This window comes from Coregonus lavaretus (assembly GCF_964263955.1).
Source record: "Coregonus lavaretus genome assembly, chromosome: 5".
NCBI classification, from domain to species: domain Eukaryota; kingdom Metazoa; phylum Chordata; class Actinopteri; order Salmoniformes; family Salmonidae; genus Coregonus; species Coregonus lavaretus.
The window spans coordinates 49,487,330-49,504,153 of NC_139992.1; the positions used below are offsets into that span (position 1 = coordinate 49,487,330).

The 16,824-nt window shown below is 44.2% G+C and overlaps 1 protein-coding gene across 2 annotated transcripts in view; it reads left to right on the top strand.

The window, feature by feature from the left end:
- Positions 1-16,824, top strand: part of chchd3a (coiled-coil-helix-coiled-coil-helix domain containing 3a) — a 97,252-nt gene that overhangs the window by 27,148 nt on the left and 53,280 nt on the right. For both annotated transcript variants that reach the window (XM_084162370.1, XM_084162369.1), the window contains exon 5: positions 12,861-13,041. In XM_084162370.1, coding sequence (XP_084018496.1) covers positions 12,861-13,041 — 181 coding nt within the window. The remainder of the gene's footprint in view (positions 1-12,860; positions 13,042-16,824) is intronic.

The window sequence follows — 16,824 nt, forward strand, 5'->3', positions numbered from 1 at the left end:
AAACTTCAGACGGGCCTGGACATGTACTGGCTTAAGCAGGGGGACACGTCTGGCACTGCAGGATTTGAGTCCCTGGTGGCGTAGTGTGTTACTGATGGTAGGCTTTGTTACTTTGGTCCTAGCTCTCTGCAGGTCATTCACTAGGTCCCCCCGTGTGGTTCTGGGATTTTTGCTCACTGTTCTTGTGATCATTTTGACCCCACGGGGTGAGATCTTGCGTGGAGCCCCAGATCGAGGGAGATTATCAGTGGTCTTGTATGTCTTCCATTTCCTAATAATTGCTCCCACAGTTGATTTCTTCAAACTAAGCTGCTTACATATTGCAGATTCAGTCTTCCCAGCCTGGTGCAGGTCTACAATTTTGTTTCTGGTGTCCTTTGACAACTCTTTGGTCTTGGCCATAGTGGAGTTTGGAGTGTGACTGTTTGAGGTTGTGAACAGGTGTCTTTTATACTGATAACAAGTTCAAACAGGTGCCATTAATACAGGGAACGAGTGGAGGACAGAGGAGCCTCTTAAAGAAGAAGTTACAGGTCTGTGAGAGCCAGAAATCTTGCTTGTTTGTAGGTGACCAAATACTTATTTTCCACCATAATTTGCAAATAAATTCATAAAAAATCCTACAATGTGATTTTCTGTAAAAAAAAATCTCAATTTGTCTGTCATAGTTGATGTGTACCTATGAAGAAAATTACAGGCCTCTCTCATCTTTTTAAGTGGGAGAACTTGCACAATTGGTGGCTGACTAAATACTTTTTTCCCCACTGTATTTGGTTGTAATTTTGGGTAGAGCAGACATTTCCATATGTTTTTGTTAGCTGCATGTGCGACAACTCCACCAGTCCTACCGATAATATCATTTACGAAGATTATACCTTTTTTAAACATTTTGTCAAAAAAAAGAGTTTTTTTTTATCAATTAGTATATTTGAGTTTAACCACAATATTTGTTGCATTATTTGTTCTGTCGTTTCTGGAGGATTACATTGAAATTGCAACCAACTTTCTATGGCTTGTTTTAGAAATAGTGATATTTGGGAGATTATTTCCTTTTCAAATAACTTAAAGTGAGAGGTTGTAATCTGAATAAAGGGAAAAAGGCCATTCTTGAACATTGGGTGAGACAATCTTACTAATTTGGTTCAATTGGTCTTGGTATTTTAACCTGCGTTAAACCTGCATGAAAGTGTCTGGTGGTGATAGACCAAATTACCATGTGCACGCAGACACACAGAGCTGGTTTGGTCTGCATGTAAGGTCTTTGAGTTGGAAGGTAAATGGTAGGCTAACTCTCTACTCTGAGGCTAATTTTTCATCCTTAATATGTCACGTCTATATGATGTGTTTTTTTTCTTCTTTCTATCATTGAGTTTTCTATTCATTTGAATTTATTGGGGGGAAAGGTCCACCGCTATCTTTTAATTGAAAGAGATGTCGGCACAGAAGGCTTCTTCACAGCTTTGCCGTCGAAGGTAATTGAATTGCGATGGTATTTAGTGCACTACTTTTGACGATGAACCAGTGCTGGAATTGAGGTATCTAGCCTAAGATTGTATTGTTTTAAACTTAACTGGTAGTGTTCACTGTAGTACAAAAACTGACTGTAAGAGTCGGTGTGGAGTTATGAATTAATTGACCGTTGGTCAAACCCATAGTGTGCAGATGCCACAGACATTTAGTGACCTGTGGACTTACCTGGGTTTCACTTTGCAGTAGTAGAATGTCTCTACTGTAACCAAGAAACTTGATCTTGACATCTAGCCACTTAGCTAGCAAGTTAGCAAACTAAATCCATAGCAGGAGCCCTGAGCTGGACATAATTCATTTGACACATCTTAGATTTCTTATAGTTCTACTTAACTTAGAAGTTATACGCAGTGGCGTACCACGCACCCCCACAGCCCCCACGAGGTGGAGTTGACACTTTAACAAAAAAAAATAACGTTATAACATTTTCTGAAGACTCTCCTCTGTGAGGCGTCAGAGCAGAAAGGAAAATTCCCTCTCTCCTCTATTTATCTCTACTCTTCTCTCTCTTTCTTGACCTCTATCCTCTCTATTTATCTCTACTCTTCTCTCTCTCTCTTTCTTGACCTTTATCCTCTCTATTTATCTCTACTCTACTCTCTCTCTTTCTTGACCTCTATCCTCTCTATTTATCTCTACTCTACTCTCTTTCTTGACCTCTATCCTCTCTATTTATCTCTACTCTTCTCTCTCTCTCTTTCTTGACCTCTATCCTCTCTATTTATCTCTACTCTACTCTCTTTCTTGACCTCTATCCTCTCTATTTATCTCTACTCTTCTCTCTTCTCTCTTTCTTGACCTCTATCCTCTCTTTATCTCTACTCTTCTCTCTTTCTTGACCTCTATCCTCTCTATTTATCTCTACTCTACTCTCTCTTTCTTGACCTCTATCCTCTCGCTATTTACCTCTCCTCTTCTCCTCTGCTTTGTCAGCACTCACTGCCCTGCCCTCTGATTGCGGTTGACCTGTGGTGGCCCCTAAGCACTGTGGGAGAAAAAATGATGCTCAGAGGATTCCACTCAGACTGACACAGAGACAGACAGTCACAGGTCCCGCTTCTCAGGTTGTTCCTGTCACCACTGGGCATGCCCATGCTGATTTTAAGTGTGACACAAAGTGGTTTGTCCAAGTGTCACTGTGATGAATGTGGCAGTATGTGTCTCTGAGTGCCACTGTGTTTAACACCAGAACCACTGAAGCAGTTATTTGGACTGCTCATTAATTAAAACATTGCATTACTCTGCCCTTTCTAAAGTCATGCCCCCCTCCGTCTTGATTTTTCTAAATAAGTCTTTATAACACACTGTCGTTCTTAGAATCTTAACATCACAAACAGAACTGGAGTTATAACCAGTTTTAGTAGGGCATGTCATAAAAATAAAGGTTTTTACCCCGTTGCTCCTCCTTCACCCGACAGTTGAATTGAAGGTGCCGTGCTCAGTTGATAATCACGCCGATAATTGCCTCAACTGAACTGGCTAAACTATACCGATACTAATTTCACAGATATAACAACAGATTCAATAAATGAAGTAAAGTATGATGGGGGAGAAAGGGGGAGTTGATGAGTGAGGGGAAGCGAATGCGTAATTAGGCCTAGGTAATCACCAATTGTGAATGAAGAACTGGGTGGGTCATTCTATTGTATTGATCTATTCTAATAATAAATGGAATGTACCCTATATCAGTCCACCCAATCCAAGCAGTTTTGTCAGTCTACTCTGGCCTACTTGGAGTACACACTGTGTAATGTCCAATGGCAAGAAGACCAAGACGAATGGATGCACATGCTGCGTTAGCGCTGCTGCAAGATCTGAATGAAAAGGACTCAGATGGTGGGGAAGAAATGAATCATGACATCTCTGATGATTCTTCTGATTCTGAGCCTCAGCCTGAACCGAGGCCTAAGCATAAAAAAAGCCTTAACGGTGTGCACTGAGCAGGTGGCCACGCCACCACCAAATGAAACAGTGAGACAGGTTAGAAGAAGGGACGGCACCATTTAAATAAAACATGCCGGTGACAATGCTATGGGCCGATTATCAGCACACAATGTAGTCACTGACAGCAGGCCCTACGTCTCAAGCAAAAAACAACATTAGCAACACACTCACCAGCTTTCGTTGTTTATGTGACATGGACGTGCTCCAACTGATACCATTACGTCTAGACACACACCATGTAAGCAAGAGCTGATAATAATCGACTATCTCACAGACGCCAAATTTGTCTGACAATGGCACTTCAAAGTTCTAACTAGAGATGCATGATTTCGGAAAGCAGAACTTTCCCCACTCTCAATTCTATAATTGTTCTCCTTTTATAATTGGTGCGTGTTGCTAAGGTTTATATTCACACTGTTGCTTGATAATACAGTGATAGCATTGACCTTCACCCAGCGTCTGTCTCTCCTCCTCTTAAACCAGCCTGACATTTTGACTTCTTTCTCTATTTTAGATCTTAATCATATGTTTTGTTTGCGTACTCCCCTCTCGCTCTACATTTACATTTTAGTTGTTTAGCAGATGCTCTTATCCAGAGCGACTTACGGTAGTGAGTGAATACATTTTTCATACTATTCCCCCGTGGGAATCGAACCCACAACGCTGGCATTGCAAGCTGAGTCACACGGGAACTCTAACTCGCTCTCTCTTCTCTCTTTTAATTTCCTTCTATCCCTCCCCCAAAAACTGAATAAAAATGCTTACTGTCTTAATAAAACTCAATTTTCCACCACCATGCTAGAGTGGCTAATGCTACTTCCTGATGTTGTGCCCCGTGCTCAGCCAGTGTGCAACATCCGGAACATATCCTAAAACGTAGTTTTATTAAGACAGAAGACAGTACGCACATTCTCCCCCCCCCCCCCCCCCCCCCCCCCCCAAAAAACCCAACTAATTAACAATTAAAGCTAGTTAAGGAGGAAACCGATGCCTTTGCAGCCTGTATGGAGGATGTTGTATGTACGAACCGGTCCCAATGTTTTACCATCTGAGTACATTACGCCTAAACGATAGTGAAGATGTAGCGCCTGCTAGCAGCTGCCCAGGCCTCTTCTCTTCTTTTCAATACAACCCTTTTCACATAGGTAACATGCATTCCTTATTAACATGTAGATGGCTTGACGCATGGCTGGTTGTGTGATTGAATGTGTTGCTCCTATGGAGTGTGTCCCTCCCTTCTGTCTCCATAGAAATAGAATCCACCCATCACAGAATGTTGACTTTGAATGGGAATGTCCGTTCTAGTAACTATATATCTATACCTACACATCATCTCTAGAGCAGCTCACCATTAGGATGAAGCAGCACAGGTCCTACAGTGAGGGGAAAAAAGTATTTGATCCCCTGCTGATTTTGTACGTTTGCCCACTGACAAAGAAATGATCAGTCTATAATTTTAATGGTAGGTTTATTTGAACAGTGAGAGACAGAATAACAACAAAAAAATCCAGAAAAACGCATGTCAAAAATGTTATAAATTGATTTGCATTTTAATGAGGGAAATAAGTATTTGATCCCCTCTCAATCAGAAAGATTTCTGGCTCCCAGGTGTCTTTTATACAGGTAACGAGCTGAGATTAGGAGCACACTCTTAAAGGGAGTGCTCCTAATCTCAGTTTGTTACCTGTATAAAAGACACCTGTCCACAGAAGCAATCAATCAATCAGATTCCAAACTCTCCACCATGGCCAAGACCAAAGAGCTCTCCAAGGATGTCAGGGACAAGATTGTAGACCTACACAAGGCTGGAATGGGCTACAAGACCATCGCCAAGCAGCTTGGTGAGAAGGTGACAACAGTTGGTGCGATTATTCGCAAATGGAAGAAACACAAAAGACTGTCAATCTCCCTCGGCCTTTGGCTCCATGCAAGATCTCACCTCGTGGAGTTGCAATGATCATTAGAACGGTGAGGAATCAGCCCAGAACTACACGCGAAGATCTTGTCAATGATCTCAAGGCAGCTGGGACCATAGTCACCAAGAAAACAATTGGTAACACACTACGCTGCGAAGGACTGAAATCCTGCAACGCCCGCAAGGTCCCCCTGCTCAAGAAAGCACATATACAGGCCCGTCTGAAGTTTGCCAATGAACATCTGAATGATTCCGAGGAGAACTGGGTGAAAGTGTTGTGGTCAGATGAGAGCAAAATGGAGCTCTTTGGCATCAACTCAACTCGCCGTGTTTGTAGGAGGAGGAATGCTGCCTATGACCCCAAGAACACCATCCCCACCGTCAAACATGGAGGTGGAAACATTATGCTTTGGGGGTGTTTTTCTGCTAAGGGGACAGCACAACTTCACCGCATCAAAGGGACGTTGGACGGGGCCATGTACCGTCAAATCTTGGGTGCTTCCCTCCTTCCCTCAGCCAGGGCATTGAAAATGGGTTGTGGATGGGTATTCCAGCATGACAATGACCCAAAACACACGGCCAAGGCCACAAAGGAATGGCTCAAGAAGAAGCACATTAAGGTCCTGGAGTGGCCTAGCCAGTCTCCAGACCTTAATCCAATAGAAAATCTGTGGAGGGAGCTGAAGGTTCGAGTTGCCAAACGTCAGCCTCGAAACCTTAATGACTTGGAGAAGATCTGCAAAGAGGAGTGGGACAAAATCCCTCCTGAGATGTGTGCAAACCTGGTGGCCAACTACAAGAAACGTCTGACCTCTGTGATTGCCAACAATGGTTTTGCCCCCAAGTCCTAAGTCATGTTTTGCAGAGGGGTCAAATACTTATTTCCCTCATTAAAATGCTAATCAATTTATAACATTTTTGACATGCGTTTTTCTGGATTTTGTTGTTGTTATTCTGTCTCTCACTGTTCAAATAAACCTACCATTAAAATTATAGACTGATCATGTCTTTGTCATTGGGCAAACGTACAAAATCAGCAGGGGATCAAATACTTTTTTCCCTCACTGTATATGGCCTCAGGCTCCAGCACTGGAGATCATTTCACACCTGATACGTTTCCTCATGTTGCCTGCCTCTCTCTGGGGAAGAGTGTGTGTGTGTTTTTCCCCTCTAGTTAATTGTCATTTCTGTAAACAGCAATACAAATTGGTTAAGATTGCCTCTTCCCCCTAACACAGTCCATTAATAGCATTTTCTGCCCAAAATTGTGATGATCTCTACAACCTTTGCGTTTGTGATTCTTTAGTGGAAACAAATCTATAATAATGAGAATTCACATTTGCTTTTTCTGTCTACATATTGAGAAAAGCAGCTTTGCTTTAGTACAGTACAGGTCACACCAAGCTCCCTCATAGGCCAGGTGTAAGAAGGGGCTCAACTCCTATAGAAAGGTGGTATTATTTCACTGACTGACTGAAAGCAATCTAGAGCCACCCTCCGTCGTCAGATTATGCCAGCCTCCTCTACCCCCCCATAACCCCTTTTGCTCCTAGGAGTTGGGGTGGAGGGGAGCAGAGGGGGGGCAGAGGGGGGCTAACCCATCAATGATTCATCCCCAGCATTCAACAACATTATTCACACATTAAAATTGCATGGTGCCTTTAAACCACTTTGTTCAGAGGCGTTTGGTTCAGGCCACGGCGCACACTGCAGCACCGTTACGCAAGGCTGTCAGAATCCATATTTAGAATTTTGAGAGCGGGGAGAGTTTGAGATTTTATGGGGAGGGGTGTAGGAGAGGAGGTGGGGTCTTTGAGTGGATCTGAGGTACAGTATTTTGGAATTCAACAGTTTGTTGAACCAGACGTTATTTGATATATATGTGTGTGTGTGTGTGTGTGTGTGTGTGTGTGTGTGTGTGTGTGTGTGTGTGTGTGTGTGTGTGTCTTTTCTTTAACCAGAGAAGTCACATTGAGATTTACATCTCTTTTTGAAGTGAGCCCTGACCAAGATGGCAGTATACATATAGTTACACATGAGACACAACACAACATAAAACATAATAATGAATGAAAGTTAAATCGGTGCAAAGTCCATAAGAGCGCTTAAAAGAGCAGGTTTAAACAATCTGTCAGCATATTTGGGTGGTTTGGGAAGCAAGAGGCCATAGGGCAGTAGAGAATGGTTTGGAATGCCTACCAATAAGAGCGTGTTAATGTGTTTATTGACCTTACCACATAGTGGTGACCTTAGTATATATTGACCTAAACTCCATTATAAATAGCTTAACACACACTGTTTGCCTGGCCTTAACCTCAACGCCTACTGTATGTACATGCCCTCAACCTTCAGACTGACTGAACATCCCAGTCAATTGTTTTTTAAGGACTCGTTACGGACTCACCATTCCATTTGCAGTTTATTTTTCCTACATTTCACTCTATGTCACCAAAAGTGCACTTCTTGTTCAAGGTCATTTTCAACGTGCTGAAAGCAGAGTGTTGTGTTTTGGGTGCCACTGGAGTGGCTGAGGAGAGGCACACACACGCAGTCCTCTCCAAAGTGATAATACCCCTCAATAACCCTCTTTTACACACCCTCACCCTATTTTCAAGTCTCAAATCACTGAGCCATCCAAAAACACACCCAGCCCCAAACAGCCAATCTCCCAGTTCTTTAACCAAAGATTATAGTCTATCTCCACATGTGGAGGGGGAAAGCATCCACCTATTCACAGGAAGATGATTCCTTACCCCCTGTTAGGTACAACACCCCCCCCCCCCCCCCCCCCTACACACACATACACACACTTTCTCTCTTGCCAATTTTCCACAGCGAATGAAAAATGTGTCCAATATCCCTAGGCAGGCAATAATGATCGGAAAGCAATAGAGGTGAGGTGGATAGATAGCGCCCGGCCCGGCGAAGGCCATTTTGCTTGGGTTTGCACTTGTTAAGGGTGTGTGTGTTTCTTTTAAAGGTTCTGCTTTGCTGTTCTTTCTCAGCAAGGCACCCCCATTACTTCTCATTGTTGCGGTGTGAACTTTTCGTCTATTGTCTGAGTTGCTCTGTTATTGGCCGGAGCTAATGGCGCTTCCTTTACATTTACATTTTAGTCATTTAGCAGACGCTCTTATCCAGAGCATACATTTTCATACTGGCCCCCTGTGGGAAACGAACCCACAACCCTGGCGTTGCAAGCACCATGCTCTACCAACTGAGCTACAGGGGACTAGTTTAGCTGCCTGCAACCCTAGCTCCTCTGATTCCCTGGGCTCCTTCAGAGTCTTTAAAGGTCTGTAGAAACTGGTGGCGGGAAGGGGCCATTAAAGATGATCTCAGAGCACACACACACACACACACACACACACCTGGCACTAACACGCAGGAAGACAGACATGTATACACACACACACAGAAGAACCACAAGCTCACTCACTATTACACTAGAGAGATGAATAACAGAATGGTTTTATCTTCTGAAAAGGAATGTTCTTCTGCCGTGTGCGTGTGTGTGTGAGCCCATGATGGATGGAGAGTGCTGACATGTGGAGCTCAGTGGACTGAGAGACAGGAGATGGCTGGACTCTCTCACTCCTTCTCCCTCCCCCTCTCTCTCTGCTTCACTCAGAAAAACATGGCATGTCACCCCTGCTCCCCTCTGCTCTCTGAAATCAGAGGTAGCAGACCAAACATCAGCTGTATATTGGACCATTTCACCCAGGGCCAGTCAACCTATAAAAGGTATTTGTGGTGGATGATAGATAGACGAATCAAACTATCAGTCTAATGGTGGGTTGTTGTGGACTGGTGGTCATGGGAATGTTATTTTGACGTTGGTTGATCACTATCGGACTACCCATCTATCTGTGATTTCTAGCCTTCCTGTTACTATTTCAGCCATAGAATAGTTGAGGTTATATTTTAGAGCGTAGGTCAACGTTGTTAATGATATTTCCTCAGTCAATATTTTGTAGGCTAATTGCTCTCAAATTCCTCCTTGGTGGTTCAGTATGTCTTTTCATCACTTATATCAGGCTGGTGTGTTTTGATTCTAAAAAGAGGAACTGTTTGGATCTCACCGTTCAGGGACCTTCCTTTACTTCACCAATCACACCAGCGCAGTGTAGTGGTGAACGTGTTGCTAGGCAACTATAAGAATCTAATGCCAATTGACAGGGTTCAAAAAGTTGCATCCTTCCAACTCTGCCTGGTGGGAAGTGTGTTGCCTGTTTACCAGCTCAAAATAACACTGCACTCTTCCTATGTAAATATGTCTGGGGGGGTTTTCGCAGGAAAGTGTCACATCTAAATTAATCTCCAAATTTGGGGCTATGAGGCATTTAAAAGCAAAGCCAGACTTTGGTTTATCTGTTTTTGCTAGAAACTTCAAATGAACATCTTCTGAAATAACCTTTTTTATACCCTTTGTCATTTTGAACTGTCAAGTCTGCGATGTCGCCCTCTTTCTGCCAGCTGGCGAACCGCAAGACCAGCTTGTGAATTTAAAGGGGAAGAACGGCACATTTCTAAAATGTGTCTATGTTCCTAAACCCCTATAACTCGTTGTTGGACTGTCTGTCAAAGTGCGCACCTCTCTCACTCAGGGAGAGCGAGGTCGAGCGAGAGCTACGTCGCAGGGTTATACAGGACCCCCCCCCCCCCCCCCCCCCCCCATTCACAAAGTTGTCAAGGTCACACTCCCACACATGATATAATTGAAAAGCCCAGAATGTCCTCTCAAAGGGACAACAGGACTTAATACAGTGGCTTGTATGTCCTCAGAGATACGGACCAAGAACTGATGTCCACTAGAGGACAAAAATCAATTGCTGGGTTTCAGGAGAATATCATGGAATAGGCTATGTGAACGTTTATAAAGACAAAAGGCAGACACATGGAATTGTTTGATTTTGATGGATGGTTGGACATGACAAATGTAGGTGGATATTTTCTTATCTAAGATGTTGGTGGAACTTTGCTTCAGTATATATTTCTCGAGTGTGTGTGTTTGTTTCGCGCACAGGACTCGAGCCTGGATGGACTCGCATCTAGTAAAAACCTTATAGCCTATTGCGAAATATATTCCAAAATTCAAACAAAATGCACCAGCGACATCATTTAGGAGATAGATGTTGTGAGCACAGTGTTTCTGATCAGATCGACAATAATCGTCTAATGTATTTGTGTGGCTACGATGCCATCTTTAGAGCACAGCATTTTCTGCCTGGTTTCCAGAGCATTGAAAGAGAGAAATGAAATGGGCTGCTACCGAAGTCTGGTGATGCTTCTGACAATTTAGTAAAAGGTGTGTTGTGTTGGGTGACGTGCTAAAGTCTATTTTGCTAACTGCCAGTGTGTTGTTTATAAGGAGCTCCCTCCTGTGTGTGTTGTTGCATTAGCTGGCTGCTGTTTCCTCCTTGCTTGGCAGAGACATCAGAAAAGGTAAAATTGTGAACCCGCAACCCAAATGTATCATACACAATGTACAGTGCATTCGGAAAGTATTCAGATTTCCACATTTTGTTACGTTACAGCCTTATTTTAAAATGGATTAAATAGTTTTTTTGCCTCATCAATCTACACACAATACCCCATAATGACAAAGCAAAAACAGTTTTTTTTAGAAATGTTTGCTAATTTAATATCGGAAATATATCACATTTACATAAGTATACAGACCCTTTACTCAGTAGTTTGTTGAAGCACCTTTGGCAGCGATTACAGCCTCAAGTCTTCTTGGGTATAACGTTACAAGCTTGGCACACCTGTATTTGGGGAGTTTCTCCCATTCTTCTCTGCAGAACTTCTCAAACTCTGTCAGGTTGGAAGGGGAGCGTCGCTGCACAGCTATTTTCAGGTCTCTCCAGAGATGTTCGATCTGGTTCAAGTCCGGGCTCTGGCTGGGCCCCTCAAGGACATTCAGAGACTTGTCCCGAATCCACTCGTGTTGTCTTGGCTGTGTGCTTAGAGTGGTTGTCCTGTTGGAAGGTGAACCTTTGCCCCAGTCTGAGGTCCTGAGCGCTCTGTAGCAGGATCTCTCTGTACTTTACTCCATTCATCTTTCCGTCGATCCTGACTAGTCTCCCAGTCCCTGCCGCTGAAAAACATCCCCACAGCATGATGCTGCCACCACCACGCTTCACGGTAGGGATGGTGCCAGGTTTCCTCCATACGTGACGCTTGGCATTTAGGCCAAAGAGTTCATCTTGGTTTCATCAGACCAGAGAATCTTGTTTCTCATGGTCTGAGAGTCCTGTAGGTGCCTTTTGGCAAACTCCAAGCGGGCTGTCATGTACCTTTTACTGAGGAGTGGCTTCCGTCTGGCCACTATACCATACCATAAAGGCCTGATTGATGAAGTGCTGCAGAGATGGTTGTCCTTCTGGAAGGTTCTCCCATCGCCACAGAGGAACTTTGGAGCTCTGTCAGAGTGACCATCTGGTTCTTGGTCACCTCCCTGACCAAAGCCCTTCTCCCCCTATTGCTCAGTTTGGCCAGGCGGCCAGCTCTAGGAAGAGTCTTGGTGGTTCCAAACTTCTTCCATTTAAGAGTGATGGATGCCACTGTGTTCTTGGGGACCTTCAATGCTGCAGACATTTTTTGGTACCCGTTCCCAGATCTGTGCCTCGACACAATCCTGTCTTGGAGCTTTACGGACAATTATTTCGACTTCATGGCTTGGTTTTTTCTCTAACATGCACTGTCAACTGTAGGACCTTATATAGACAGGTGTGTGCCTTTCCAAATCATTTCCAATCACTTGAATTGAACACCGGTGGACTTCAGTGACGTTGTCGAAACATCTCAAGGATGATCAATGGAAACAGGATGCACCTGAGCTCAATTTCGAGTCTCATAGCAAAGGGTCTGAATAAGGTATTTACGTTTTTTATTTTGAATACATTTCAAAACATTTCCAAAACCTGTTTTCACTTTGTCATTATGGGATATTGCGTGTAGATTGCTGAGGAAAAAAAGTAATTTAAATACATTTTAGAATAAGGCTGTAACAAATGTGGAAAAAGTCAAGGGGTCTGAATACTTTCCGAATGCACTGTATGCTATATCTCACAAACGATTGGAATTCACGAATTCAGTATTTTTGCTGTGACAGAACGTTTTTACTTTTCGTAGATTTGCGTTATTCCACAAAGTTCTGTCTAGCGCTGCAGTGAGTGAGTGTGTGTGTGTGTGTGTGGGGGGGGGGGGGCTGTATAACCCTGTGACGTAGCTCTTGCTCTTCCTCACTCTCCCTGAGTGAGAGAGGTGCGCACTTTGACAGACAGTCCAACAACGAGTTATAGGGGTTTAGGAACATAGACATATTTTGGCAATTTGCCGTTATTCCTTTAAACTTGAGCTGTGTATGTTTTTGTGTACGTTGTGTGTGTCTGTGTATGCTTGCGTATGCCTATATGCGTCAGTCTTTATCTGTCTTACCTGTATTATAAATGTTAACTGTCTCTGTCAGGCTGGAGGAGGAGAAGGTCCATGCTGCGTCCTTTGCTGAGGCTGAGGCACAGGCCAGTGTGAAGGACGAGGTGGGTCGTATCCTGGAGCTGGAGAGAGCCACGACCCACAATACCCTGACGCAGGCTGTAATGAGGGAGAGGGTCAGCGCCGAGGACGAGAGGCTACGCGCCCAGCTTTACGTAAGTCCCTAACCCCTTCCAATCATCTCTCAACCCTACACACACACACACACACACACACACACACACACACACACACACACACACACACACAATCATGCTTCAATCCCCTGTCAACCATCCTTCAAACCCCCCTTAGTCAATTGTTTTTGTTCCAGTCTGAGCCCAGCACTAACACTGACTTTCACAATCATCAAGACCAGCTGTTGATTAGGTGAATTAAGTGTTTTAGTGCTGGGCTGGAACAAATGCCTGCACACCCAGTAGCTAGGGGTTGATGACTATAATGGCCCTGATGGTAGCTCTTTTCCCTCTGTAACCAGGGTGATGATCACTGTGCCCCTCATAGGTGGGATCATTTCCATAACCAAAACGTAGGACTATATAGTGTAAAACGTCTTGTTCTGCTGGGCTTTCTAATGCTATACCGTACTCCATTCAAATATGACCAGTTGGCTACATTGGAAGATTTCCAAGTTTTCCAAACATTCCAGCACGGCAATTAACCCTTTAGCTTTGGATCTGCAGATAATATTCAAATTTTGTCTGGATCTTGGGGCTGTCCCCTTCATATAACTTCTGTTGAAACTACAACTATTGGGTTGTAACTTAGCAAATGACTTCCAGTGCTGTTAATACTCTTCTGTGGACAGCAAGAGGTACAGGAGGTTGGAATTGAACTGCAGCACTGTTATTAGGGCAGTTTAGCAGGAACCAGTCATGTATTTTGGGATTGTAGCTTGAATGCATAGAAATGACACTTCTTGCGTAGTAAATATTGCTCCCTTCCATCATCGGTTTCACACACACAGCCATGTGTGGTAATCGACAGGTCACGACTGGAGCGGTGACAAATGTCAGGGGTGTGTGTGTGTGTGTGTGTGTGTGTGTGTGTGTGTGTGTGTGTGTGTGTGTGTGAGCATAGCCTTGAGCTAGAGTCCATAGAGCCATCTGACCTGTGTGACCCCCTTACACACACACACACACACACACACACACACACGCTAGCCCCTCAGAGGCCTGAGAAATAAGGGGTTTCACCTCTACCATATCATTGTGATGATTACCACTATATGATTAGGTTAAACTGAAATTGAACAAGTCTTCCTACAGGGCCATCTTGTATTTCCCTGTCCCCTTATTTCCCTTATGATGTTGTGTCTGAGAAAGCCGGCCTCATTTTAGAGAGCTATGGCTTTATTTGCTGTAAATTGCCCTTGTAAACACATAGCAAGAGTAGCGTCGTCCCTGCATGCCTTGATAGCCTACAGATTCTCACAACAGGCACATACACACACGCACACACAAGAACAACACGCTCCCTGGAGAACGGGCCCTGTTTACAAACCTACGCTATTGATTATATAGCTCATTTCACACGCTCATCGCCGTAATAGAAAAATGAATCATTTTGGGGGGCCAAGACGCCATGGCGTGCCGTGAATCCACCATGCCATGGGACGAGTATATCAGGGATCCCTCGCTCGGAACGACGATCCAATCGGAAAAAGAAAAAAAAAGTGAGCGAGGTGGGGGGAGAGAGCGGGGACTCTATACGCCTTAAGCATCTGTGAATAGAGCTGTTTCGTTATTTGTTATCTTTAATTTAATTAGTTTTTTTGGAGGGCGGGAGGGAGGGAAAGGACCAGTCATGTATTTCCATGTAAGTGTCTGTCCTCTCTTGGTGCTGCTAAAATGAAATCTCTGAATAGTTCAGTCATATGGACTGTAGCCCTGCCAACAACAACCCTCGAATTGTGTCCAATGCCCCATTTAAGTTGTGGGGGCCGGCGTGTTCCAGAAGATCCTACAACGAGGAACGGAAGCAGGCCGGTAGCTCCACCTCCCTCTCTCTGCGCGTTATGGGCAAGTCTATGGGCCAAATGTCCCCTCCCCTTCTGAAATTCGCAAGATGCGAAATCGGGATTTGTGTAGATGATCAGTGAAGAAAAATCTGTGCACCGGAATAAGGTTCCAAGTTAGTCATCGCATCCCACAGTCTGTTGACAGACATTACGATACCAGTACTGTTGCATGCTTCTGTCCATGAGAGATTAACTATCAGTATACAGCAGAAATATTACTGTACTGTATTACAGGACACAGCAGCAGTACTGTATTACAGGACACAGCAGCAGTACTGTATTACAGGTCACAGCGGCGGCAGTACTGTATTACAGGACACAGCAGCAGTACTGTATTACAGGACACAGCAGCAGTACTGTATTACAGGACACAGCAGCAGTACTGTATTACAGGACACAGCAGCAGTACTGTATTACAGGTCACAGCAGCAGTACTGTATTACAGGTCACAGCGGCGGCAGTACTGTATTACAGGACACAGCAGCAGTACTGTATTACAGGACACAGCAGCAGTACTGTATTACAGGACACAGCAGCAGTACTGTATTACAGGACACAGCAGCAGTACTGTATTACAGGTCACAGCGGCGGCAGTACTGTATTACAGGTCACAGCGGCGGCAGTACTGTATTACAGGTCACAGCGGCGGCAGTACTGTATTACAGGTCACAGCGGCGGCAGTACTGTATTACAGGTCACAGCGGCAGTACTGTATTACAGGACACAGCAGCAGTACTGTATTACAGGTCACAGCGGCGGCAGTACTGTATTACAGGTCACAGCGGCGGCAGTACTGTATTACAGGTCACAGCGGTGGCAGTCCTCTATTACAGGTCACAACAGCGGCAGTCCTTACGTTACAGGTCACAGCAGCAGTACTAGAGGGCGAGAGAGTGAGATGTTTAAAACTCTATTCCTGGCCCCAAGGCTAACCCTGGGCCTTTACCATGTTTTAACACCCCCCCCCCCCCCCCCCAAGAGACTGGAGGTGGGTGTTAAAATGAGAGGGTACATGCAAATTGAGCACACACACACACTTTCTCTGACAGATATTTGTACACAGACAAGATTTTTTCTCACACTTTTTCTGTTTCTGTCTCTCTCACACTGGAGCGCCCGCAAAGAGCAGAAGAGGAGGGAAAGTCTGTTCTTTTAGCAGAAAGTGTGTATGATGATGTCCCTGTTTTGAGAATTCATTTAGAGTTCTGGAGTTTAATAGAATCCGAGGGGTTATCACCGAGCCTGCGCCTTTTTTACTCATGTAATTGTCAAGGCTGTCAGTGCTTTCAAATGCCCGCTGTTCTTTTCAACTGGAAATTGACTTTTCCCTTTAAAAGACAGCCTAGTCGCCCGCCTTCTTCCCTCATTGTCATTTCTTGGTGTTAACTCCGGGACGGCTGTCTCTCTCTCCTCACTGGGTACGTCCCAATTGGCACCCTATTCCCTTTTATAGTGCACTACTTTTGTCAAAAGTAGTGCAATATAAAGTGAATAGGGTGTCATTTGGGAAGCAGCCAGTCTCTCTTCAGCCGCCAAGACACTTCCCGAACTGTCTTTGAAGTAGCACAGTGCTTTAAAATTGGTAAAAAATAAGTAGTTTCATTACATAGGTATGTTCACTCTGACTTCATGATGGATATTCAGAGTAATGTATAGACAATCTGAATAATGTATTTCCCTGTAGACGTTCTGATTATGAGGGTTAGTATGGAGCATGTGAAATGCTTTGGTGATGACCACAAACTGCGTGTATGTACCGTTCCAACACGGGTCAATCAGTGTGTTACCTTTACATCACACGAAACGGACACACCATAACGCGTTTGTAATCAGAAATGTAAAAAGTCAATAAGTATTTGAAAACGGGCCCTTGGAGCAGCATGGTTGCTGTACTAAGCACTAGATGGTGCTTTCAGAG